The sequence below is a fragment of the Canis aureus genome, chromosome 2 (assembly GCF_053574225.1).
Source record: "Canis aureus isolate CA01 chromosome 2, VMU_Caureus_v.1.0, whole genome shotgun sequence".
Taxonomy (NCBI): Eukaryota; Metazoa; Chordata; class Mammalia; order Carnivora; family Canidae; genus Canis; species Canis aureus.
Genome location: NC_135612.1, coordinates 53,013,797 through 53,039,124, shown reverse-complemented (window position 1 = coordinate 53,039,124; position 25,328 = coordinate 53,013,797). Strand labels below are relative to the sequence as shown.

The 25,328-nt window shown below is 44.1% G+C and overlaps 1 protein-coding gene across 2 annotated transcripts in view; it reads right to left on the bottom strand.

Moving 5' to 3' along the window:
• Window positions 1–25,328, bottom strand: part of ABHD2 (abhydrolase domain containing 2, acylglycerol lipase) — a 103,158-nt gene that overhangs the window by 52,124 nt on the left and 25,706 nt on the right. For both annotated transcript variants that reach the window (XM_077871908.1, XM_077871913.1), the window contains exon 3: window positions 23,236–23,435. In XM_077871908.1, coding sequence (XP_077728034.1) covers window positions 23,236–23,429 — 194 coding nt within the window. In that variant the 5' untranslated portion in view covers window positions 23,430–23,435. The remainder of the gene's footprint in view (window positions 1–23,235; window positions 23,436–25,328) is intronic.

Sequence of the window (25,328 nt, the reverse complement as noted above, 5' to 3'; positions counted from 1 at the left end):
ACAGGCTTTGCCTTTGTTCCCTATGCTGGCTGCTTCCCTACAGGTGCAGGTCTGCCATTTTATATCTGCCCTTCATGTTTCCCTCTCTGTCAGCAAACCCCAACCAAAGGGACACTTCAACGACAGAGCCAAAAACAGGAGTTACACTGTCCTGGGAATCTCATCTTCAAGTTGATGACAGTGTCCTTGGCTGGCTTTGTGTCAAGCACCAGCCAGGAGCAAGACAGGTGCTGGGATAACTCAGGAGACATGGGCTCAGAACCCTTCCTCAGTTTCCATAGGAAATGCCCATCTCCAGCAGCCCTCCACTCTGCTCAGAGTACACACTCAGATAAAGAAAAACAAATTTTCCATTTCAAGAAAAATATTTGTTCCACCAAGCAGAAAGATGACCTTTACTCAGGCCAAGAGATTTATTTTGAGAGGTCCATCCTTCATGGACCAGAAAGGCTTCAGGGCTGGCCTCTGGGACCCAACCAAAGACCCGTGACTGGGACAGCCTGGCCTTGGACTATGCATTCTTTTGGCTCTTAGATATTGAGTTTGACTCAATAGTGCCTGCCCTTGTAGGGTTCACAATCTGGGGGTGGAAGCACGTGAGAACAGACAACTACTGTCATGGAGAAGAGCAGGCACTGGGGTCAGAAAGTCAGAATGAGGTGATCTTATGAGGAGGTTTGGTCATGTGGCTGAGAAATACCAACTTAACTCAGTGCATGATGGGGAGTGTTGAGGACTGAATGTGCCCCCTCAACATTCACGTGTTGAAGTCTTGCACTGCAATGTAAAAGTGCAGGAGGGACCTTTGGGAGGTAAGCCAGTGTGGACAAGGTCATGAGAGTAGAGCACTAAGATGAGACTGGTGTCTCTATAAGAGGAGGAGACACCAGACACCAGAGCTCTCCTCTCTGCCTGTGTTAAGACAGGGAGTCTAAGGCACTCAGAGAGTAGGGACGTTTCTGAACTTCTAATTCTAATCTCTGTGTCAAGGACAGAACGACATAACAGCTCTGAGTGATGACATCGCCCCCATTGTATAGATGAGGAAAACAGAGCCTTGATTTGCCTGAGTCACAGTGTCGGCACTAGGGGACAATTGTCTGGCTTCCTTTCAGAGCCTTTCTTACTGTGCCACAGCAACTCCCTCAACCAGAGGCTAAAATAACAAACAGTTTTGAGCCTGGTTTTTCCTGTTTGAGCATTTGTCTGAATGTTGTATTAAATAATGTTTCTCCCAATTGAGAACTGAATTTGTTAGAACTTCTCCTAGGTTTTCTTCACATACATTAGGCAAAAAACTGTTTCTTTGATTTTACAATGTTTTTCACAACTGTAACTGACTCCCTAATGTTAGTGAAGTTTTTTTGTGTGTGCAGGATATCCATCTGGAGGGTAATTAATTTGAATATTCACATTTGATTATTTCTAAGATGAGGCCAGGATGTTAACAAAATCATACTGAATGTCTCCCCAGAGGTAATGAGACTCAGGAGAGAGGATGGAGGCACTGTGGAAAGGCGAGAGGTGCCTGATTTGGGGAAGCATTTTTATCCTACATTAATGAGGGAGAATAAATTAATTAGGATGAGCATCAGTAGGCATGGGGGAAGGGCATGAACACAGGGAACAAAGCTTTGTGGCAGCTCCAGAAATCAGAAAACTGAGTTCCAGGCCTTCCTCGTGTGTGTGTGTGTGTGTGTGTGTGTGTGTGTACACAAAAGGCAGATAAAGAAGCAGGGAAGGTGTAGAGCCCTCCGGAGATAAGGGGGACATTTCATAGATACTTATCCTGAATCCTGACTGCCAGAGCTTCCCCTTTACAGGCCTTGAGCCCAGGACCTCCCACTGCTTCTACCACGGACCCCCACAATTCCCTCTGTGCCCTGTGTCCCCTCATCCAGCCTGGCTGACCGGAAGCCAGCAGATCTGCATGAGCCCACCTCACTGGGCCTCAGCCTTCTCCAGACACAAAGCAGACTGTGCACTACACCGCCCTAGTCCTGCTGGGGAGGCAGGGAAAGGATTTCATCATTTGCTTCGGGCCTTTCATCTCAAAGTGGCAAGTGGCATATTCAGCTTCCCAAACACCCATTAATAGGCTCATCAGAAATCTGCTTTGTACACAGCATTTTCCCCCACTGGCGGCAAATACTTCTTCACAGCTGTCACACATTACATTTTCACTGTTGTTGCTAGAAATGTTCTATTCCTGAATTGCAGGATTCTGCACAGGAAAAATCCAGTGCAGAGATGTTTTGTTTCTGCCTGAGATGACCAAAAGTGGCCTGAGGAAACAAGAGAGAAGTCATCTTCTGTTCCTGGAACTGGTTTTTAAACACAGGACAGGTGCCAGCCACGGTGGCATATCGATGACCCACCCTGTGTCCTGTGTAAGCTATAAAACATGAATGTTAGAGAGAATAGGCACAGGAGTTACAGTCAAACCACTTAAGGAGAAATCACACTCTTTTTGCTTCAAGGAAAAATAAACTCAATTTTAAAGTTCAAAGAAAAGCAGTGAGAAACCCTGAGAATTGTATTCACATGTCAAATGCATCTGATCTCATTATTTTTCTGCTCCACAAACAGCTTCTAGGACTGGCCACACCCCTCCCTACGAAGATGAAAGCATGATCTTGTCTATCTCAGTCTGGTCTTGACACTGCTTTCAGAAGGTTGGTAGGTTGGTAGCTTATTAAGAGGCTCCAGGGTTCTACCTAACAAATACTATCCATGAAAGAGCTAGTTCTGCCAAGAGCCAGTAGGAGATTGTATTGTAGACTAGCTTGGCTCACCCACACTTTGCCCAAAATCTGCTCCTCCCTGGCCTCACCCTTCCTACTGCTAAATTATGGATTTGGAAAACTTGCTTGTGCTGAGTGAACAGGACATGTGCACAACATACTGAACACCTCTGTTTTGTCCCTGTTCCCCTACAGAGACCCCTCTCCTTTCACCCACACAGATGTCAACCATCTGCTCTTTGCCCAATCCAGGACAGCTTTTTTTTTTTTTTTTTTTTTTTTTTAGATTTGATTTATTTGAGAGAGAAAGAGAGAGAGAACACACACAGCAGTGGGAAGGGGCATAGGGAGCTTGATGCAGGGCTTGATCCCAGGACCCCGAGGTCACAACCTGAGCCCAAGACTGACAGACTGAGCCACCCAGGTGCCCCCAGGATTGCCTCTTGTCTGGCTTCTCAGCCCAAGGCCACTTTAAAATCTGTGCCAGACCCAGGCAGGAGGGATGATGGAGGCTGAAAAGTCACATTGTATTTCCTACTATTCCCAGTTGGGGGAACCCAGACCATGTAATGTGAAGATCCACCTGGAATGCTCTTGACTTCTAAGAGTTAAAATGCTGGCATGCAAGTGACCCCAAGCATGTATCTTGCTTTACTTTCATATGCAGATAATAATTCACAAAATGGAAAGCTGTGACATTTGAAAAAAGAGGGGTTCTTAAAATATTTAATAAAAAATACGTTTCTTTTGTCAGTAATTATTTATATAATTACTAATAACTTGCATTTGAAACCTGACTCCATTCCTGTTCCCAGGGAGTTTATGATCATGAGAAGGTAAGAAAGAAATCATATAATGCTCTTCGGGCTCTGGAGATATTGGAACAAATAAACTTGCATTGGAAAACCCAGCACCAGACATGTTAATTCTCCCTAAATTCTCTAGAAGTTTAACAGATACACAGAAAAAAAAAATCATATTTGGAATAAAACAAGCATTATAAAGTTCATATGGAAAACTGAACAGGCTATAACTGCCAAGGAAAGCATGAAAAAGCAGAGTAGTGAGGGGGGATTAGCACCCCCCGCACTGCTTATAGTAAAACATATTTAAAAACTACAAATCTGCGAACGATATATATTCAGGATTATCGACAGAATGGAACAGACTGGAAATGTGCCTAAATACATCCAAGAAACTTAGCAAGAGAAAAAGGTGGCATTTCAGTAAGTGGGGTAAAGAGGGATTGTTCAATAAAGGGTGCTGGGTAAAGGATAGCCATCAGCAAAAAAATTAAGGTGGAGCTGCACTTTGCGCCAGGATACCTTCCAGAGAGACCATGCATTTCAAAACCAAATAGTACCATACATGTGCTAGAAAAAAGTGTGGAATTAAAAAAAGAATCATACAATGAAGGCCTTTCTGAGAAAAATTGAAATCCCCAAAGCCAAAGGAAATAATAAAAAAATTTGGCTATGCAAACATTAAAAAAAAAAAAAATTCTGCATGGCAAATACCACCAGAGGCAAAATCAGAAGAAAAAGGACAAACTGAGAACAAATATTTGCAACTCAGACCACAAAGGGCTAATGTCCCCAGCACATAAAGAGCTCTCCCAGGTGACTGGGAAAAAGACCAATGACCATCAGGAAAATGGGTGGTGGCTACCAATAGGCAGTTAATATGAATGGAAATAAAAATAGTTCTTAAATGTAAAAAAGATGTAAAGCCTCTTTCATAAGAGGAAACACAAATAAAATTCACAGCAGGATTTTTACCTACCAGACTGGCAAATATAAAAAAGTAGAACCCCTTCTGTTGGCAAGGTGTTGGGGAAAGAGAGGCGGGGCTTTCATGCAGGGCTGGTGGTGACAAGCTTGGGGGCGCTAGCCAACCATGTCTTCCAGGTACATGACCCTTGCACTCAGCAACTGTGTTTCCAGCTTATCCTACTTGGACACATGTGCATCATAACATAAACGTAAAATTATCTGTTATAGCATTGTGAAAGTAAAAGGCTAGAAACCAGTGAAGCCTCCGTCAGCAGACTGATGAAACAAACGGCTCTCCACTGTGGAATAACAAGCATCCAAGACGTATGTGGTGGAAGCATTTTGTACACTCATGTAGAAAAATCTCTTGGTGCTATTTCATCAAGAAAAGCAAGGTGCCCAAGAGTCTATGTATAGCATGCTACTCTGTGCAATGAAATGAAAAGCAACGTGTGTGTGTTTGTGTGTGTGTGTGTATAAGTGCTGTTTTTGCATGGAATAATCACAAAACTGTGAACACAGGCTAAAGGGACACTCAAGCCCACCGTCCACGAGGACAATGCTGCAGGAGAAAACCAGATCACACACTCTGCTGCTTGGGAGAACTTCCGGGAAACAGCTACTGCTGCTGCAGCAAGGTGAGCCCTGAGTTGAAAGTAAAAAGGAAATGATGGAGCTGCTCTGGAGCTCTCAAGGAGAGGAACACAGCTTCAAAAAGCTGAAAGAAGCCACTGTGGGTGGCTGTGCTTGAGCTCTGTTGAAATGGCCACCCTCTACAGCATGAGGATGCAGAAAAATATTTCCTCAAATATCAACAACTCCACCCTTGTGAAGACAACCTTTGTTCTTGTCCATACAACAAGACAGAGCACCACAAAACCATATAGGTGAGCATGTTCTAGAGAGTTCTGCTAAAGCAAAGTATCTCTTTGCAGGTGAAGGGAAAATGTGAAAGCGGCTGGCCTTGCTGCTTATAGTTATAACTGGACTATACTTATAACACATGACTTTGAAAACTGTGAAGGATGAAATGCATGTTTGGAGGCCTCTTGATTTTATTTCATATCAGTTTGAAACAGCTAGAAGAAATAAAGAGTTGAAAATTCATCCACATTCTCACAACCCTTATGAAACTAATAAGGGTTTCATTGCTGTTTCCTTTTTATTTTCCCTTCTATCTATTTGAATATAGGATATTTATATAGTCATAATAATAACATACAGATATATAATTTTGTCTTCTGCTTTTTTCCCCACTTAGACCCTGCTTTCTCATACACATGGTCACTACCCTAAGTTCTAGATGACCATACAAAATTCTACCCTGTACATCTACCCTGTACATCAGGGTAGAATTACACTTTGGGGAGCAAACATCTGTGTAGCACCTTCTATGGGCACATTACATAATCTGACTCACCCCTTACAGCAAATCTTACTGTTTGGAACCACCCCTTTGTTTATGGACCAGGAAACCCAGTGTCCAAAGATATAGTAAGCAGTAGGCCCTGCCTTTGAACCCCATGGTGTGTCTGACCTGACACATCCTGCATCACACCGCTGGTGCCTCCAGCATGTGATGTGTCTGTGCCCATGTCTACTACCATAAACAATGCTGGTGGAATATCTCCCCATATTTCGTTTTTCCCTTTCCAGATTTCTTTTTTCATTTTTGTCAACCTATGTGTCCAGAGTCCAACGAGATGCTCCCTGACCCCTCTCCCCTCCCAATTCCTGCTTCTGAGAGACAAATATTTTCAAGTCTTTTATGGTCCCTGTCATCCCACACCTGCCTCTATATTTCTGGATGCCATGTGTGGCCTGCTGGTCCTTGCCTGCCAATTTCTGTATCACCTACTGCATCTCCCATTATGGAGGCTGTTGGCTCTTTCCCACTGCCCAGAAAACACACATTGTTTCCTCCTTCCCTCTTCTCAACCTCCTTATGACAATACCTTTGGTTACGTTAATGCCTGGGTGGCTCAGTGGTTGAGCGCCTGCTTTAATGCCTGGGTGGCTCAGTGGTTGAGCGCCTGCCTTCCTGGATTCCTGTGTTCGAGTTCACTGCATGGAGCCTGCTTCTTCCTCTGCCTGTGTCTCTGCCTGTGTCTCTGCCTCTCTCTCTCTCTGTGTGTGTCTCTCATGACTAAATAAATAAAATCTTAAAAAAATTTTTTCAGGGTTCAGATGATTCTGTAAATGTCAGTCACAACTAAGTCATGTGCTGTACCTGTTTTTTTTTTTTTTTGTAAAGCTCTGTATTTCTTCCAGGTTATCACTTTTGCATTCCCTCATGAGCTCAGCGTCCCAATCACCAGCTTATTTCCAAACTCTGTGGGACACAACGTTTCTGCACAAAGGCTTCAGGCCATCACTGATTTCACTTTCTCCTAAGGACACCGTCTGGGGAGCCCTTCCTCTATCCTGTGAGGCCCCTCGTCTTCTTCCTGCATCTTGGGCCCCATGGCCAATCTTCCTTGGCTTCCTTCCTTCTTGTGGTGGAGGATGGCTGGCTTTTACTTAGCCTCTTGAGAAAAAATGAATTTGGGGATTAAGAAAGGCTTTTTTTTTGAGACCAACTCCCCATATCTGCAAATGCCTTTCTTCTACCTTCACACTAACTAGGGTGAGTTTGGCTGGTATGGAATTCTAAGTGAGAATCCATTTTTACCTCAGGATTTTGAAGGCCTTGCTCCACTGTCCCCCAGCCTCTGGTCTCCTGCTGACATCCAGAGTCATTCTGACGCCTGATCCTCATGTGTCTCCTGACCTGAGAGTCTGGCGATCTGGCTTTGTTGTCAGGATTCCAAAACATCACCAGGAGCCTCTGGTGGGTCTTTTTCATTATCTGGGCTAGGATTTCAGAAGCTCTTTCAATCTGGGGTTTTAGGCCCCACACCCCCAGGCCAGCTAGGGGATGTTTCTCTGATAATTTCTTTTCCTCTGCTTTCTCTAGCCTCTTTCTAGAACCACTATTATTTGCATATTAGATTTCTTAGGACTGACACTCTGATTTCTCTTTCACTTGCCATCTTTTGTCTGTTCATTCCACTTTCTAGAAGAGAGCCTCAATTTTATCTCTAAATCCCTCTATCAACCTTCTTCATTTGTGCTCCAAGAGCTCTTCCTGTTCTTGGAATGCTCCAATTTTAGTCTCTTCTTGCCACGCAGATGTGTACCTTCTCTGCTCTCCAAGTATGCTCATTACAGGTTTTCTTAACTTTACTTTGGCTCATTTCACTGTGTTTCCTCCACTTCCTTTCTTCTGCGTGCTTTAGATCTGTCTCTCATGTTTCTAGGCTCTCCTTCTATGCCCAGCGACTCCTGGTTGTCTGCTCCTACCACAGGGTGAGGCCCTAAAAGTAGATCCACAGCTAGCTGACTACATAGACCCACATCCTGCCAACCTGTGGGTTCCATCCTCTCTGTTAGAGGACCCTCAAATAATAGTGACTCTGGGACTCTTCTCCTGAGCACCGTGGTCAGTCTTCTCAGAGGGGAAGCCTCCTATCTCCTTGGGGAACCTGGTCATGGCTGGGGCCTTCCACATGCGTCTTTATGGCCCTGGTGCCTCTCTCCCACTCTTAACCTACCCAGGCAGAGGCAGAGCCATCACCTGGCTGTGTGAGTGGGGAGGAGGCTGGGGGCCTTCCCACCAATCTGTTTGTTTTCAGATATGTTTCCCACTCCATCCTCACAGGTACCGGGAACCTCTGGTTCCTGAGGCCTCAACTCAACTCTGTTCTTGTAGGGTTCCCACACTGCAGGTCTGGGTTTCCGCCTTCTCTGCTCTTCTATGTTAGTTTCTGCTTGTTCATTTGCTTTCCACCTGCCTGCTCTTATCTCCTCTTCTGTTCTCGATGTTCTTGAGAATTTGTGCCTTTCTACTCTTTGGTATCACATTAGTGAGGATTCAGGAAGTGGTGACTATAAACGTGTGTTGAATCTACTGCTTTTAATCAAGGCTTTTAGCTTTTCTTTGTGTTTAAATGATTCCTTTGGCTTAAATTCATCATAGTGGAATCAACATTTTTGTTCCTTTATTTATGATCTGTGTATTCATCTATTCACCCAATAAGCATTTATGAAACACCTGTTATGTGCTGGATACTACACTGGGCAGTGAGGACACAGGTATAGGGAAAAGAACAGGGATTATGGGATCAGAGGAAGCAGGGTCCAGTCTCAGTCCTGACACTCTGTGATGCTACTCTGCGATGCTGAGCAACTCAACTCATTTTGTTGAGTCACATTTACTCATTAGTTAAAAACTGAAACACGGAGGTCGGGTGAGGAATAATGACACCTATTTCTTTCTTTCTTTTTCTTTTTTTTAAATAGCTTCTGTGTTATTTTATTTTATTTATTTTATTTTTAAGATTTTATTTATTTATTCATGAGAGACGGGGGGGGGGGGGGCGGTGCAGAGACACAGGCAGAGGGAGAAGCAGGCTCCATACAGGGAGCCCAATGTGGGACTCGATCCCGGGTCTCCAGGATCACACCCTGGGCTGAAGGCAGCGCTAAACTGCTGAGCCACCCAGATGCCCCACAAATGTGCTTCTGTTATGGAAGTCCCATATGCAACGAGACAACACAGAAGAGACAAACAATTTTGTCTCTTCTAAAGAGAGAGACTTCCCAGCTAAGGGACAGTAGCTGAACTTCCCAGCTAAGGGACAGTAGCCACCCAAGTAATGACAGTCTTTGTTATTATTGTTGCTGTGAACAGTAACTTAGGTCACAATTTATCATGGGATGCAGACTAATTAAAAATTTTAATGCAAACGAATGTGCTTATTTTTTTAAGATTTTATTTATTTATTCATGAGAGACACAGAGAGAGGCAGAGATACAGGCAGAGGAAGAAGCAGGCTTCCCGTGGGGAGCCTGATATGGGACTTGATCCCAGGACCCTGCGATCACAACCTGAGCCAAAGGCAGACCCTCAACCACTGAGCCACCCAGATGCCCCACAAATGTGCTTCTGTTATGGAAGTCCCATATGCAACGAGACAACACAGAAGAGAAGCACTGACTGAGTATGGAGGAGGACATCCAGGGAGGCTTCCCCTCCAGAGGTGCTATCTGTGTGCTCTCAAATAAGGAGGCTGTACAAAGGTGTAGAAGGACCTCAGATAGAAGGATTGGCAAGTGTTAAGACCCAGGCAGGAGAGAAACATAGGGTGACCCAATGTGTTTAGAACACGAGGCACAAGGACAAGGAACCAGGCTGATGCTGGACCTCACCCTACAGGCAGCTTAAAGCGGGGCCCTGACATGCTTAGATTTGTGCTTCAGAGGATATTTTAGCAGCCTGTGAGGTGAACTAGAAGGGGCAGAGAATAGAGATGAGGCTATGGTGTCAGTCCAAACAAGGGATGGAGGTAGAAGCAATGGAATGAGGACAAGAGGCAGATTGAGAAGGTTCAGCTTAGGAGGCAGTGACTTTTGTGGCTATTCCACCGACACCATCACCACCACCCTACCACTACCCCAGACACAGGGTATGTCTTCTGAAGTTAGGCCTAGCCATGAACCTTGCTTTAACCAATGAAATGGAAATGAAAATGACCCAGTGTCACTTCTGGGTAGCAGCCATTAAGAGCCAGCATGTGAGTTGTCTCATTCCTTTTCCTGCCCGCGGATGTACATGCTGAGGTGACACCTCCATCGGCTGGGGCCTAGTGAGAATACAATCAGCAGAGCCCTCCCACCAGTCAAAGTAAAGGTGTAGCATGAGTGAGAAGTAAGTGTTTGTGGTTTTAAGACACTGGAATGATTTAGGATAGATATTAGCCTATCTTGACTAATACTGTGTCCAACTTAATTTCATGCTAATAATATGAGAATATTGCCAGATTTTCCTCTGAGTATCAAATAATACTTCATTTTTAGAAATTTCATTGTTACCAAGGCTGAACATTATTTGGTGTTTACTGATAGTATTTCATCTTGTGAAAATTATCTAGGTGTATCCTATACTCACTTGTCCCTGGCAGTCTCATCAATATTCAAATATACTTGCATGAACTCGTATATTATGCCCTTTGTCATTTTCACCACCAATCTAGCTATTATTAGTATAAAATTAGCTCCAGGGGTGCCTGAGTGGCTCAGTTGGTTAAGTGTCCAACTCTTGATTTCAGCTCAGATCATAATCTCAGGGTCTTGGGATCCAGCCCTGAGTTGGGCCCTCTGCCCTATGGGGAGTCTGCTGAGGATTCTCTCTCTGCCTCTGCCCTTCCCCACCCCTGTTCGTGTACACACACGTGCATGTGCTTTCTCTAAAATAAATCTTTAAAAAATAAAAATAGCTCTGATAATAGCAGCTATGCTTACTGAAGTCTTACGCATGCTCAGCATCCTATAAATCATTTCATATGCTGTCTCTCCTTATCCTCATACCAAACCTATGAAGTACTATAACCCCCATTTTACAAGTGAGGAAGTAGAAACTTGGTAAGGTGGGGTCGCCCAGCCAGTGGGGGGCAGAGTCAGAGCTCCTGGGTGTGGCGGGGTCGAGGGAGGCTAACTTCCCCTCCCCAAGCACCTCTGCCGTCCCCTTCACAATCCTGGTACAAATTTCATCCAGTCTGGTCTTCTCAGCCAATTCAATCAGTTTCCTGTCTTCCTCCTTCCTTCCTCAGCTCTTCTGTTCTGGTGTGGACCAGTTTCTTTGGTGGCTCTAAGCTGACTTCTTTCCTCACCCTTTGCAACAGTCAGCCTCAAAGTCCCCTTGTCATTCTGGTGCAGCTCAAAGGCCTCTGGTTGGCCCTCACCATTCCTTTCTGTGGTTGATGCCTTCCTTCTCTGGCTTCTATGACACTCAAGGCTCCTGCTTCTCCTCTGAACCTGTCTTACTGCCTGTCTCTGGCTCCCTCACTGGCTCTTCCTCCTGCCCTAACCTGCCATGGGCCACCAATCCTCAGTCTCTCTCCTGCTCTCTGCTTTCGTATCCCGGGCTGGCAGCTGATCTGGAGCCTGGCCTTCAGCTCATACAGGAGCTCTGCTGCCACATTGATGCCTGCCCACCTGCACATCCCACAGAGTGTCCAAAACTAAACCACTTTCTCTCAGAAAGCAGCTTCCCTGTGACTTCTCTATTTCTGTTCACCAATCTATTCTCTCTGCTGTTCAGCAACCTTAACATTATCTGTGATTCAGCCCTTTTTGCCAACACCCAAGGACATTCCATTATCCACCACACCTAACTGATTCCCATTCTTTCCTAATGACACAAGTGCTTATGGGATCAAATCCAAACTCTTCCTTTCTGGAAATTTGAGCCCCCATGTGATCCTGACCTCTTTCTCTCCCAAAGACCAGGGCTTTCTGCTATAATCAGACAGCTCTTGTCACACCACCTCCTGACATAGGGGCTTGGCAATGGACTGGCCAGGAAGCAGCTGTGGAGACCAAGCCAGTGATGGGGCTAGAGCACAGAAGCAAACAAAACCAAGGGCACAGTGAGCAAAGGGCAGAGAGGGTGGCAGGTCCAAAGGCCACACAAAGAGCATCAAGAAGATCTTTAGGAATCACAAGAGAGCTGGTCTGAGTCCAGCCACATGAAGATCTGAGGATCTGGGGGCATGGGACTAGGAGCAGAGTGGCTTCGAGGTCAGGGCAAACCAGTGATAATGAGAACATGTGCCAAATCCTTACCCAAGCAGGCTGGCTGGAAGGCTGACAGGACAAAGAAAGAAAAGTGGGTAGATGAGAAGTGCTGGCCTGGAGAGCAAAGTTGGTTTTCTATCAGAAGTGTTGGCTCTTGCTCACACTGACCTCTCTACCTTTACCCATATCGCCCCACTCATCCAAGTCAACTCATCTCACAGGGTCACTCAAAACCTCAACATCCAAGCCTCCACAGTACTATCTCCCTTTTTCTCTAAATTCTTTTAGCGTTTAACTGAATTGTTCATTCTGACACTTCATCACATGGGTTCCTACCAAAGGTATCTACAAACATTAGTGTACACTGAGTGTGTGCAACATAGCAGCCATAGAGAATTCAGAAAATCTTAAGACAGTCATCCTCCTTAAGCCTCTCAGAATAGAGCTGATCCAAAAAGAAATACACACATGGAAAGATATTGTTTCTCTTCCTGTCGTCAGGTAGGAGCCATAGGGACAGCACAGGGTCAGGGCTGGAGAGTTATGGGAAGAGCCAGCATATGAGGCAACCTTGAGGGATGGACAGGATTTTGATGGACATGGAAGGTGGAAATATGAGAAAAAGGATTATGTGTGTATGAGAGGGGATGAGTGTGATGGCCACATGTGAAGAGACTGGAAGAGCAGGGTACTAAAGATTAATTGTCTAAACTCAAAAAATATAGAGGTCTACTTATTCACTGAGAGGAATTTCCCTTATTGAAATGCTGAGGAAGGAAAAGTCCCAACTGTTATGGCTTGGCAGATTTCAAAAAAAAAAAAAAAAAAAATATATATATATATATATATATATATATACACACACACATACACACAATTTCTTAGTTCATATTAGTAAGGAATTAGTTTTCAAGCTTTTGTGATCTGGCTGAAAACACCAGTTCAGGGTCTTGCCAGCTGGTGCTACAAGTCACAGAAATGTCAGGTTGGTTGTGGCAATGGCATTAGTAGCCAGCAGAAAGGTGGAAAAATACACAACCTGCTGCTTCTCATGGATCTCTCCCTTCCCAGGAGGCCACAGATAGTTCTGGATCAACCACTGTCCTCCAGGCAAGAAGGCTTCCCAAATGCTCTGGGTGATGGCCTCTTTTAATGGTTACCTCAGAAGGGAAGCTGTTTGGCTGACCTAGAGCCTTCACTCCATGATTAGAAACTGGCATGGGCACAGGTTTGGGGTGGTTCAAAAGCTGCCACAAGAGCTGACTCATTTCCGTGGATCATGGAGAGACTGCACCACAGGCAGCCATGCTGGGCAGATGAATAGTTCATAGGAGCACACGGCCCTGGTGGCAACAGGGAGGGCACTGCATCCAATCACATGAAACATCAATTCGTCAAGGATTATCTTTTTGTAGCAGTAAAAGCTTCGTTTCCTAGGACTTCATGGAGGGGCAGATCTCCTTTAGAAACCCCAGAAAATTCCTTCCTTGAGTGAATATTCTGCTACCTGGTAGATTGTGATCCTAAGGCCCAGTGCCCTGGACAGACTCCATCTGCAGGGAGGTTATTCTTGAGGCTGCTGAGGAGGAGCAGACTTCCTGCATTTGTGCCTCAGATGAGGACAAACTGCAGTCAGCTCGCTCTTCACCACAGTGCTGCATGGAAGCAGTGATCCCACTCACTCACCCTCTAGAAAACAGTCCATGTTACTGTCCTAATTATACTGTATCAGTAAAGTAGACACTGTTCTGGGACACCTACGTGGCTCGGTTGGTTGAGCATCTGACTCTTGATTTGGGCTCAGGTCTTGAACTTGGGGTTGTGAGTTCAAACTCACATTGGGCTCCACATGGAGCCCACTTAAAAACGTTATAAAAATTAGATATTGTTCTATAGTATAAAGTGAACTATCTGTCATAATGAAGGGAGATGTGCCAGGCAGGCAGTGGGCAGAGAAAAAGAACAGCTTAGAATTTCTCCATAGCCTCGGCCTGGTCATCTTAATTCAATACAAGTGGCCTCAAGGATGATAGCACATTCCTCCTGGCCTCCTGCTGGACAGGTGACCTGCTAGGGCAGAGACCGTGCAGTTGGGCAACATTTGAGAGTTAAATTAAACCTGGATCCTGGTGAACTAACTACTTGCACCTAAATGCATACCCATTTATAAAAACCTCACTATCTGAGGGCAGAAGACAGTGAGTAACAGACAGAGGGACCAACTCACCCCTGTTTGGTACTTCCCTGGTTTTAGCACTGAAAGCCCCATGTTCTACAACCCATCAGTTCTGGGAAAACTGGGTTGTTTGGTTAGCGTAGGCACGGAAGACAGTGTCCTGGGCTTAGTAATTCTCACCTTGACAATTTGGGTTTGGGTCATTTCATTAGAAACACAAGCAATTTTAAGACGAAGTTGTCTGAAAACGTGACCTCATTCATGCTGACCATCAATAATTGGTCCTAGTAAAGATGATTTTGAATATTTCATCCTTCAAGAGTTCTTTTACAATGTAGATTTCCAGGTGAGTGTGCTCTGAAGGTTTGGTGCCTACAGAAGGAGCGCACTGGGAGCACTACAGATCGACTTATCAATTGTTAATGGCTCACCACAAGTATCTAAGGAAATACTTGCACAGTTCTTACAATGGGTAACATTAGGTCAGTGGAATTAAGACACTTGGCAATTAGGAGTTTATCCTATAAAAAGCACAAAGCTGTAGTGTTCAGCCAAGGAGGAAAGGATCAAAATCTGATCTGGAATGTGTCTGTGAACAAGAGGGAATTAAGAGGAATTTAAGCCCCAAATAATGAAATTCTTCTCAACTTGAACTCACTATAAATAAGCTGCTCTGGCTCCAGAATTTCCCAGAAGGGGCCCAGGGGCAGCAATCTGACTGGAAGGGAGTGTGTGAAGCTGCGTTTACACAGTGTCTTGTTGAAGACTGCACACATCAGTTGTCTGTACCCAAGCCCCTCACCCTAATGTCTCCTCTGGCACTGCTGCTGCAAATGGGCAGCCTTACAAGAGGAAGCAAGGAAGGAAAATGCGAGGAGTGGAGGGTCTCCAATAACTCAATATTGCACTATCAGAGTGATCTGAATTAGTGCTTTTCTCTGTAGTGTACTTCTAATTAATTAATTAATTTAAAATATTTGATATTTTAATATTAAAGTCATTATTAGATATTTAAAATATTTAAATATCAATAATATTAAAATATTAGATATTTAAAATATTAGATATTAGATATTTAAAATCTCTCTCTCTCTTTTAGAGAGAGAGAGTGAGAATATACTCGAGCAGGAGGAGGGGCAGAGGTAATGGGAGAGAGAATCTCAAGCAGACTCCCTGTTAAGCATGGAACCCAACGTGAGGCTCAATCTCATGACCCTTAGATCATGATCTGAACCAAAGTCAAGAGTCAAGACTCTTAAATGACTGAGCCACCCAAGTGCCCCTCTAATTATTTAATACATCCTTGGTACACAAAAATTGTGTATCTTGCACATCTGTGACAAATACAGTATTTTTATATATAGAATCAGGCTTTTATTGAGAGAATAAAAGAAAAATGAATATTTACTGTTAGGAAGTAGAAGATGTAAGAAGCAAGAGGGATGGAACTGATACCGTTTGAGAGAAAAATCAAAAGCAGATCTGCTCTGCTGTCTCAGAAATAATTAGCATAGTTGTGCAAAAACCAACAAAAAAGTGCCTCTAGAAAGTACCTCTTTTTCTATAATGAAAAAGTTTTTAGAAATAATCCTTTTTGGGGTACCTGGGTGTCTCAGTTGGTTCCAAGTGTCTGACTCTTGATTTCGGTTCAGGTTGTACATGATCTCAGGGGGGTGAAATTGAGCCCCGAATTGGGCTACACAATGGGAGCCTCTTAATATTCTCTCTCTCCCTCTGCCCCTCTCAAAAAAAAAAAAAAATCCTTCTTTAATACCTCCAACAATGGAACCAGAGGAGTAACTCCTCAGATGTTGGTTAACCAAGGCTCATGGCAGGAAACCAAACATGGGAACTAATTATAATGAGCGCAACAGTTCAGCAAGATTCTTGTTTGGAGTTTGTACTCTGGTGAGTGCAAAGAAGAAACTGGGAAGAGCATAGATCACAAACCCATTAACAGTCTATGGAAAGGTCATGGTGTTTCTGCCATTCTCTTCCCGAGTATCTGAAGCAGCTTCAGAGAGGAAATGCACAGAGAGGGCACTATGCATGCAGCGTCAGCTATGGTTTTTGATTTTCAGCTCAGTTTGGAATGGGTGGCACCCTCATCTCCAAGTCTCCTATACCTCACACCCCACGGAGAACAGTAATACCCAGGTCTTATGAGTACAGGTGGCAGCTGGGTGCAGAAGAAAGCTGTTATGTTTTAGTCCAGGAAAGAAAGAGCCTACAATCATGTGGCTGTGGTTTTGATCACACTGCTTCCCCTCTCCAGACCCTGAAGGGGCTCCTGGTTGTCTCTTATGCCCAGTGAAAGCCCTTCAACTGTCTGTTTCTAGGCTGGTCTATTAGCTAAGCACTCCACCACACTCCTAAATACCTCCATCTTTAGCTAGACTACGACCCACACAGACAGGCTTGCTAATGAGTGAAAAACCAGAAGCCTGGCTTCCCACAAGGAATATATAAATTTCAACAGCAGGCTTCTAGAGATGGGGAACCTGCTTCCTATCTTCACTTCCAAACCAGGGCTTGGTGATGGAAACTTTGACAAGGCCCAAGGGAAGGGTAGAGGCTGCAAGCTGCCTTTAGTCATATATCTGGAGTTGCCCTGCTTTAATTTAAGACTGAAACAACAATCCATGTCTTTCAGAAACAGGGTAAGTGACTCCCCACCCCAAATAAAATTCCATCAGAGCTCAAGATACAGTCAATTCCCTGGAGCGCCTGTGCCCCTGGGCAGGGCTGGTTGCGTGAGCTGGAAGCAGAAGTGTGGTTTCTCCTGCCCAAGCACACATGGCACTCACCAAAATGGGAACATCCCAGACCTATGCCTGTTGAAGGAAAACAAAAGACAGAATGGCATTATACTGAAGATCTGGGAGCACTACGGATCCTGTTCTGTCTCATCAAGAATGTGGCTCTGCATTTGGGATATACCTACTTTATTGATAAAGAAAAGAGATAGATATGAATTCCCATAAAACAAGGTGGAATGTGATAAATGGACACCAAAGCTACATGCTGAGGAAACACACAGGCAGGAAGAAGGAAGGGGGGCTCATTCTGACTGAAGAGGAGTGGGGAGAAATCGGGGAAAGTTTCTCAGAACAGATGCTAAGGTTTTCTTACAGGGTAAGAAGCAATTTGGTGGAGAGAGAAAGGAGGAGATATGGGAATAGCCCAGGGCAGGAGCTCAGGAGACAGGCACTCAATGGGCAATGGGAGAATGCTGAGGTGATGAGGTGCACAGGTAGGTTGGGGTTACCCTGCAGCATGTGTAGGGTGCTGGTGTGCTTGAGGAAGCCAGTTCAAGTGGTATTGTGACACATGGGTGGGGCTGAGGCAAGGATGTGACTCAGGGCACTCATGTAAAAGCCCAAGGGAGTGGTAGTTACACAGGTGGATACATATGCAAAAGGTCCTGAACTGTATACTTAAGGTTTGTGTATTGTACTATAGGTAAATGATAGCTTAAAATACCTTTCTATTTAGAGCACATAAAGAAAGGGAATGCCCCATGCCCCTCCTTGATGTAACCCCCCTGGGTTTTTCTGGGCCTTACACAGAGCAGGCTGGAAGATCTGGGAGGGAGAGTTGTTATTTACGATTAATAAGGCATGTGGAGCTTTCAGGATAAAATAGATAAATAAGAGATGCAACTGCATAAGCTGACTTGAGTTCAGACTCTTGTATTTGTACTGAATGTAAAGCGATTGGCTCGATGTCTAGCACATAAGAAGTCAGTGAGGGGGGACGGGAGAGAATCAGCAACTCCAGGATAGGCTGAATGAAGACACAGTAAGACACAGAATAGCAGGTTATTGGAAAATTCTCCACCAGGACCTTGGAACTTCAAGCTTCTAATTCTTTAAATAAACCATTTGCAAATACTATTGCAATCAGTTTTCCTAACAAGCCTAGGAAGTGGGAAAGAATTTTATTGTTATATTATTATTATTATTCCTGTTTTGCAGATGATGAAACAGAGGCAAAAATATGAAGAAAAGAGAAACCAGCAATGTTGCTGAGATTATAACCTGTGAAAACTCCCCCAGAAGACAGTTTGGCAATTTATGTAAAATTCCTTAAACAGAGCACATCTTTTTATATAGCAGATAGATTAACAAGAATTCAGGAAGCAATCAGATCCAAATATGTATCCACCACAGCAATGGTTATAATTACAAAGATATAAAAAGGGAAAAACAACTGCCCTATAAAATAGGAAACTAGTTAAATATGTTATGATGCTTTATATGATGAAATGGCATTAAATTTAAGTTCTCGATGGAATTTTTTATGCAGTATGTATCTAATTGAAATTTTCAAGTTGCTGAACAGTTTGTATGGTATCAGTCAATTTTGTTAAATAATAAACATGAATGCACAAAAAAGACTGGGGAAAAAAGTGTTCTTATGAAAACAAAAGTCCAAGTGGGCTAGTGCCAGCCCAACATAGAACGCAGGGGTGGAAACAATCAGGAGAAGGCAGATATACAAGAAAACCTTCTCTTGGGTTCTCGTTCTTACTCTGTAGCCATGACCCTCACCCCTGGGTCTTTCATCTAAGAGGACTTCTCTGATGCTTAGTGACAACAGTGGTACTAGACTTGGTTGCTAGTGCTAAAAGGCATCATGGGAATGCTGCCTGTTTCATTTTATACAGGAGGAGCCAGGCGGGCTGTCACCTGGTCCACGTTTCTGTGGCTAGTTTAGAAGCAGAAGATGTAGGTTGCCATTCTAGTCCAAATTTCAATTCAAGGCTTTTTCTCTACACCACTGCTGCCAACAGCCATTAGGAAATTTGAATGATTGACAGAATTCTGCAGCTGTTAGATGCATGTTAGAGCATACATAGCAGCGTGGCAAATGTCCATGGCACACTCAGTATTAAAGCAGGCCACCCAACACTATATAGATCCCTGATTTTGGGAGGTGGGGGAAGTATTTGCAAAAGAAAAAAAACCCACAGGGATATTCACCCAAGTAATAATGGGATATATCTCTAAGTAGGAGAACTATAGATGATTTTCATGTGCTTTACCTTATTTTTTGTTTTTAGAAAATGAATATGTATTAAATTTTTAATTCACAAAAAAAGTGGAGATTTGTAGCATCATGTAGATCTTCTCAAAACTCTGAACCAAGCTTTAGTCTGCTCATTCTACTGAAAGCAAACAGTTCTGGAGAATAAAAAAAAAAGTGAATCACTAGATAAATATTGATCTGTTGCTAAGTGAACAAGAGACACATCATCCCATGTAAGCAAAGTTTTCCTCTAGACATTAAAAGATGCATTTCTAATGTATCTTTGGCTAGATTAGCTTAAACAGATTCAAAAGTAAACTTTAATGCTGAAAGAAAGGAAAAAAACATTCTCATAACATGCTTTCAATCTTCACCTTTCATCAGCTTTTTTTTTCTCTACCAGAACAGCAGGAGGATGTGCTCTGATTCCACACAGAAGTCATAATAACCATAATAACCTGCCTTCTGTAAGGATTACCGAGTAACACCATTAGCTTGTGGTAAATCAGTTAACTGAACTTTCTAGCCCAGACAATTGTTTGTGAAGGCTGCAGACAGGCTTCCTCTAGGAAAAAAATCTTCAAAGTCTCAAGAGAAGCACTTTTACCCATAACAGACATGTTTCCTGCCCTCAGCTTCAAATATATGGAGGCTGTTACAGAAATGTGACACAGAGAAAGAACATGAAGGACAGTGGCTTCTGACAGAGGGATTAAAATAGAAAGAGGGTCACGTGGGAATTCGAAGGCCACTCTGGGGCCAGTCCTGCTAAAGGCTCTCATCTCGGGCCGGCCCCTTATGCTCTCTGCTCACTTCTTTCCTCTGTACCCTGGGAAGAGTCTGTCCACTTGTCCACAGATAAGAGAGGGATCAAGACTGGATTCAGTTACCCTCTCTGCTCCTGGGAAGTTTCTTCAAATGAGAGGAAAAATGAGTCTAACGTCAAAGTCATTAAAAAGATTAAAAGCAGGCAGCCCCGGTGGCTCAGCGGTTTAGCACCGCCTTCAGCCCAAGGTGTGATCCTGGGGACCCGGGATCGAGTCCCGCATCGGGCTCCCTGCATGGAGCCTACTTCTGTCTCTGCCTGTGTCTCTGCCTCTCTCTATGTGTCTCTCATGAATAAATAAATAAAATCTTAAAAAAAAAAAAAAAGATTAAATGCTGGGGCACCTGGGTGGCTCAGTGTGTTAAGTGGCTGCCTTCGGCTCAGGTCATGATCCCGGGGTCCTGGGATTGAGTCCCACATCGGGCTCCTGGCTCAGTGGGGAGTCTGCTTCTCCCTCTCCCTCTGCTGCTCCCCCTGCTTGTGCTTGCTCTCTCTCTTTCTATCTCAAAGAAATAAATAAAATCTTAAAAAAAAGAAGATTAAATGCACAATGTCTATGAGACACACTCAACAAATTCAAAATGCATGAATGAGGATAAAAGGCAGTATTGTAAAGACATTCTCATGATAAGCTACATAAGTGCAGGATATAGTTATTCCTAAAATTAGAACCTAAATAAAAAATAAGAGGTTAGTTGGGGCACCTGAGTGGTTCAGTCGGTTGAGCATCTGACTCTTGATCTCAGTTCAGGTCTTGAGCTCAGGGTCATGAGCTTGAGCCCTGCGTTAGGCTCCAGTGTGGAGGCTACTTTAAAACAATTTTTTTTTTTAAAATAAGAGGTTAGTTAAAATAGAGGCTAAAAAGAGGTTAGTGAATCCTTTTGTTCTTTAATCATTTGTCATGGTCAAGTCAGAGAGCTCGGATGTTTGAAATTTAGCTGTTTAATGTGCCAACATGCTCTAAGGAGGCTGGTTTTCTTCTCAAAGGGACAGATCTTGGAAGGAAACAGTTTCTGGGGAACTTGTCCCTTTGCTATAGGGACATAGCTAAGTAACTGAGGCTGATCTCCACTCTTTCCTAATTTGGGTTTTACCAGGATAGATCAGGCGACTGGTTAATGACAAGGGTAGTACAGTGGTAGACACTGCCATGAGGTCCAAGGAGATCTGTGGCCAGGACACACTTCCACACCAGAAGAGTGGGCAGGGCCATCTCAACAGAGTCACATAATGCCACATCAGCACCTAAAGCTCAGAGAGGGTATGTGCCAGGGGGGAAAATGGGAAAGAGAACAGTTGGACTTAATGTTTTGCTTTTTTTTTTTAAACGAAAATATGAAAAGAGGTAAAAACCTGCCATGTTGAACCTTTTTTTTTTTTTTTTTTTACTTTGAACAATTAGTACAGGATCAAGTGATCCATGGTGTCTTTCTGGAGCCTAGACAATAGTAGCTTTTCTGTGGCTTCTTCTGGTTACTCAGGAACCAATGCTGGGTAGAACTTCACATTCATCTACATTATTCACTTACATATTGACTTAATACTTTTGTTTTCTTCTCTAAAAATGAGATGGCTGAGAGACTTGGGTCTAGCTGGGTCCCACTCAAAATGAGAATAGGTGCAAATGTTACTTGTCAGACCAGACTGGTGAATCCTCTAAATTCAGGGGTGAAGAATGATGCCGGCCGATGCAGAAAGCATACAGATTCTGTGCACACCTGCTAGGGGAGGCGCTTTTTCACTGCATACACTGCTGAATAAGATTGCCTTTTCTAGTACCCAGTTGTGGGGTTACTCTGCTCCCACAGTGACATGAAGCCCCCTCCAAAGTCAACAGGATGACATTTATACTGTATCTGGCACTCAACACAAGTATTAGGCAATGTGACTGAGTTATAGGTCACTCTTAGGTGATAGGAACTTTTGGGTCCTGGCATCATTGTTAAAAGTGAGAAAAGTCCATGCAAACACTGCAAACACCCAAAGCTCACAATGGCAGCACTTTGCCCTTGGCTGAGAGCATATAAAAATCAACTAGACAATTGCACAAGACAAAGCAAGAACCCAAACTCTCAGATGTGTCGGCTGCTCACTTGTCCACTCTTAGAAGAAAATCATTTACCCAATTGTCCCCAACTCCAGAGACGGTGAAAGATTCTATCAGGAGAGGGGGGAAGCTCCCACTACTATCTACCGAGTATTAGAAACTTCACTGAGTTTAGTCCTCATGCTGAGGGGACACAGTGTAGTAAGACAGCTCTATAAGCAGCTCCCCTTTTAAGGCACGCTTGGCCGAATGGTATCAGTTTGAAGAAGCATAACAGTGAATCAGCAATAATGAGCGAGGATAAAGGAATTCAGATCCAGGAGAGCAGAGAATGTTTCATGCTCCAGGCTTGACCGGAGCCCTGAAGGAAGACAGAGTTATTCAGAGGACATCAAGAGGGGAAAAATTTAACCACGCACCTCTTGAAAATAGGGGATGACAGGGAATGCAGATTCCTGTTACTTTGCCACTATGTTTCCCCTCGCAGAAACAGGAGGCACCCTTGCCACCTCCAAAATATAGTCCTGGGGCTGACATAGGGAAACCCCGGTTTATTCACAATGCAAATATTCTCTTAGACGATATTCAGTAGATTTTTCAAGAATGCGGATGGAGAGTACCCAACCAATCTGTGCTTTTTTATGTTTATTAATTATTTTAGGTAAATGGTTCCTCCATCCTAAGACTGGCAACAGCCTACTTGATAAAGGCCTAGAATACTATCCAAGTTTTCTGTATCTCCCTAAAAATGACTACTGCATTCTGCAAAGCCCTTATCATGGATGCTGACACCACAGTGTGGAGGAAGGGATATTTCCAGGCAAAAAAAAAAGCTGACCCTGTCCCCTGTCCTCCAGGATTCAAACACCAGGTTTGTATTGAGACCGTGGCTATTTTAACACTAATGACACTACTTTACATGGATGCCATAAGGACACAACATGAGAAGATTCTTCTTTGAACACTGTACTAGCCAAACAGATCAGCGGTTGGGCATACAGTGGGGTGTGCGATATACTCACTCTTTGGTCAGAAGAGGACAGGACTTGAGCAGAAAACGCGAGAGCCCCGAGTCCTGGAAGTAGAGGTCAGGTGGGGCTGTGGGGCTCTTCAGATTCAAACACCGGACGATCACATACAACACGGCAGCCACTGCAGCCAGCTTCACCCCATCAAACACGGCCGGGAGCTCAGGGGTCTCTAGCATGGCATTCATCTTGATCTGGGGAGCAGAAGCACACACATAGGGTTAGGAGCACAGTGAGGAGGGGTGAAGCCCACCACACTAAGAGGCAAATCTAGCGATGACATGTCACAATCCAGATATGTCCATAGGGCCACTCAGGGCAATTGCCATCACGGCCTTTAAGTCACCAATGAACTGGCACGAACCCAAATCACAGTCTTGAGCACTGATAAACTGTTTGTTTTTTTTTGTTTTTTGTTTTTTTTTTTAAATCTAATGAGTACTTCTAAGATAAGCAAATTAGAAAATGCTGATCTTTTGGATCTTTTGGGAGCAGGAGAAAGAAGTCCAGCCAAAGAGGCTCCAGCTGGACTGGAGGTGGCACACGGAATTCCACAAGCAGGCAGCCTTGAATGGCTCTGCACCAGGTGTGTGTAAGGCATCATGTTTACAGTCTGGGACAGAGATATGGGAGGGATGATTACTGTTCACAGGTACCATGGTCTGGCCTGCTGGCCCCACCCCCTACTTTTAGAGCAAGAGGAGACAAAACAACTTGGGCCTGACTGCCATCTGCTCCTGGGCTGTGGGGGGTGGGGGGTAGGGGTTGTAGAGCTGGAATCAAGTCTGGACTTGGTCCAGGGGGTCAGTGATCCTTGAGCCTGGGGGTTTCAGGCAGAGTGAAACAGAACTCCACTTATTTCTTTCCCCATTGAAGGTACCTGATGATAGCCATTAGTCCAAAATCCAGACCAAAATTAAAAATTGGGAGTGCAGGAAATGTGTATGCAGGTCTGGCTTTTCCTCAAGCTCTCCTAATATTTTAAATTTTAAGGTAGCTTTACCTTGTATATAACACACACACACACACACACACACACACACACACATCCCCTCCAAATACATAAAATGAAACATCAACAACAGCAACAAAAATCCAGTCTTTTCTTTGCTCCTTGGCAGGAAAACAGAACATTAGCTGTTACCTTAAAAATCAGGGAAACCACGAGCTGTTAACTCACAGCCAAGGTAGCCATGGCAACAGCTTCCCTGGAATGGTGTCAAGTAGCCTCTGCTAAAAACAGTCAGCACGAGGACTCTGGTGGCCAACAGTGCAGACAGAACGGGCAAGACAAAACAATCTCCCGAAAATGTGTGTGGGGCATGACCGAATGAACTCTCCAGAGATCTACAATGAGGCCAAAGAGGCCTGAGAGACCCTTTTCTAAAGTCAGGGTGATGTTGGCAAACACAGGACCTGAACACACAGCTGATGACCTCTGGCAGGTGTGGTGTTCCAACTCAGTGAGGAAAGGCCATCATAGTTCAGGACTCAACTAGCCTTCCACCATCAGAACAAGAAAATAACTTAGAAAAATGTATCCAATATGATTTTGAATCAAAATATACTTCCAGGGAATCCCTGGGTGGCTCATCAGTTTAGCGCCTGCCTTCGGCCCAGGGTGTGGTCCTGGAGTCCTGGGATCGAGTCCCACGTTGGGCTCCCTGCATGGAGCCTGCTTCTCCCTCTGCCTGTGTCTCTGCCTTTCTCTCTTGAATAAATAAATAAAAATCTTTAAAAAAAAATACTTCCAGCTGCATCAACCGTTGAACTTTTATGACCTGAGAGTTGCCTTAAAAACCTAACTTTAGGAGACGTATAATCTCATTCCTAGGACCATTGTCCCTTAAAGGCTGGCTCTTTATAAACCCCTAAAAAAGGATTCTTAACTTGGGGTCTGTGGGTTCCCTATAGGATTCTAGGGTCCAGGAACCCCCTGAAATTATATGTGAATGTTTATATGTGGTTTTCTGTGGTAAGGATCTGTGGATTTAAAGATTTATTTATTTGAGAGAGAGACAGAGAGAGAGAGAGTGCAAGCATGTGCTCTGGGGAGGGTCAGAGGGAGAGAATCTCAAGCACACTCC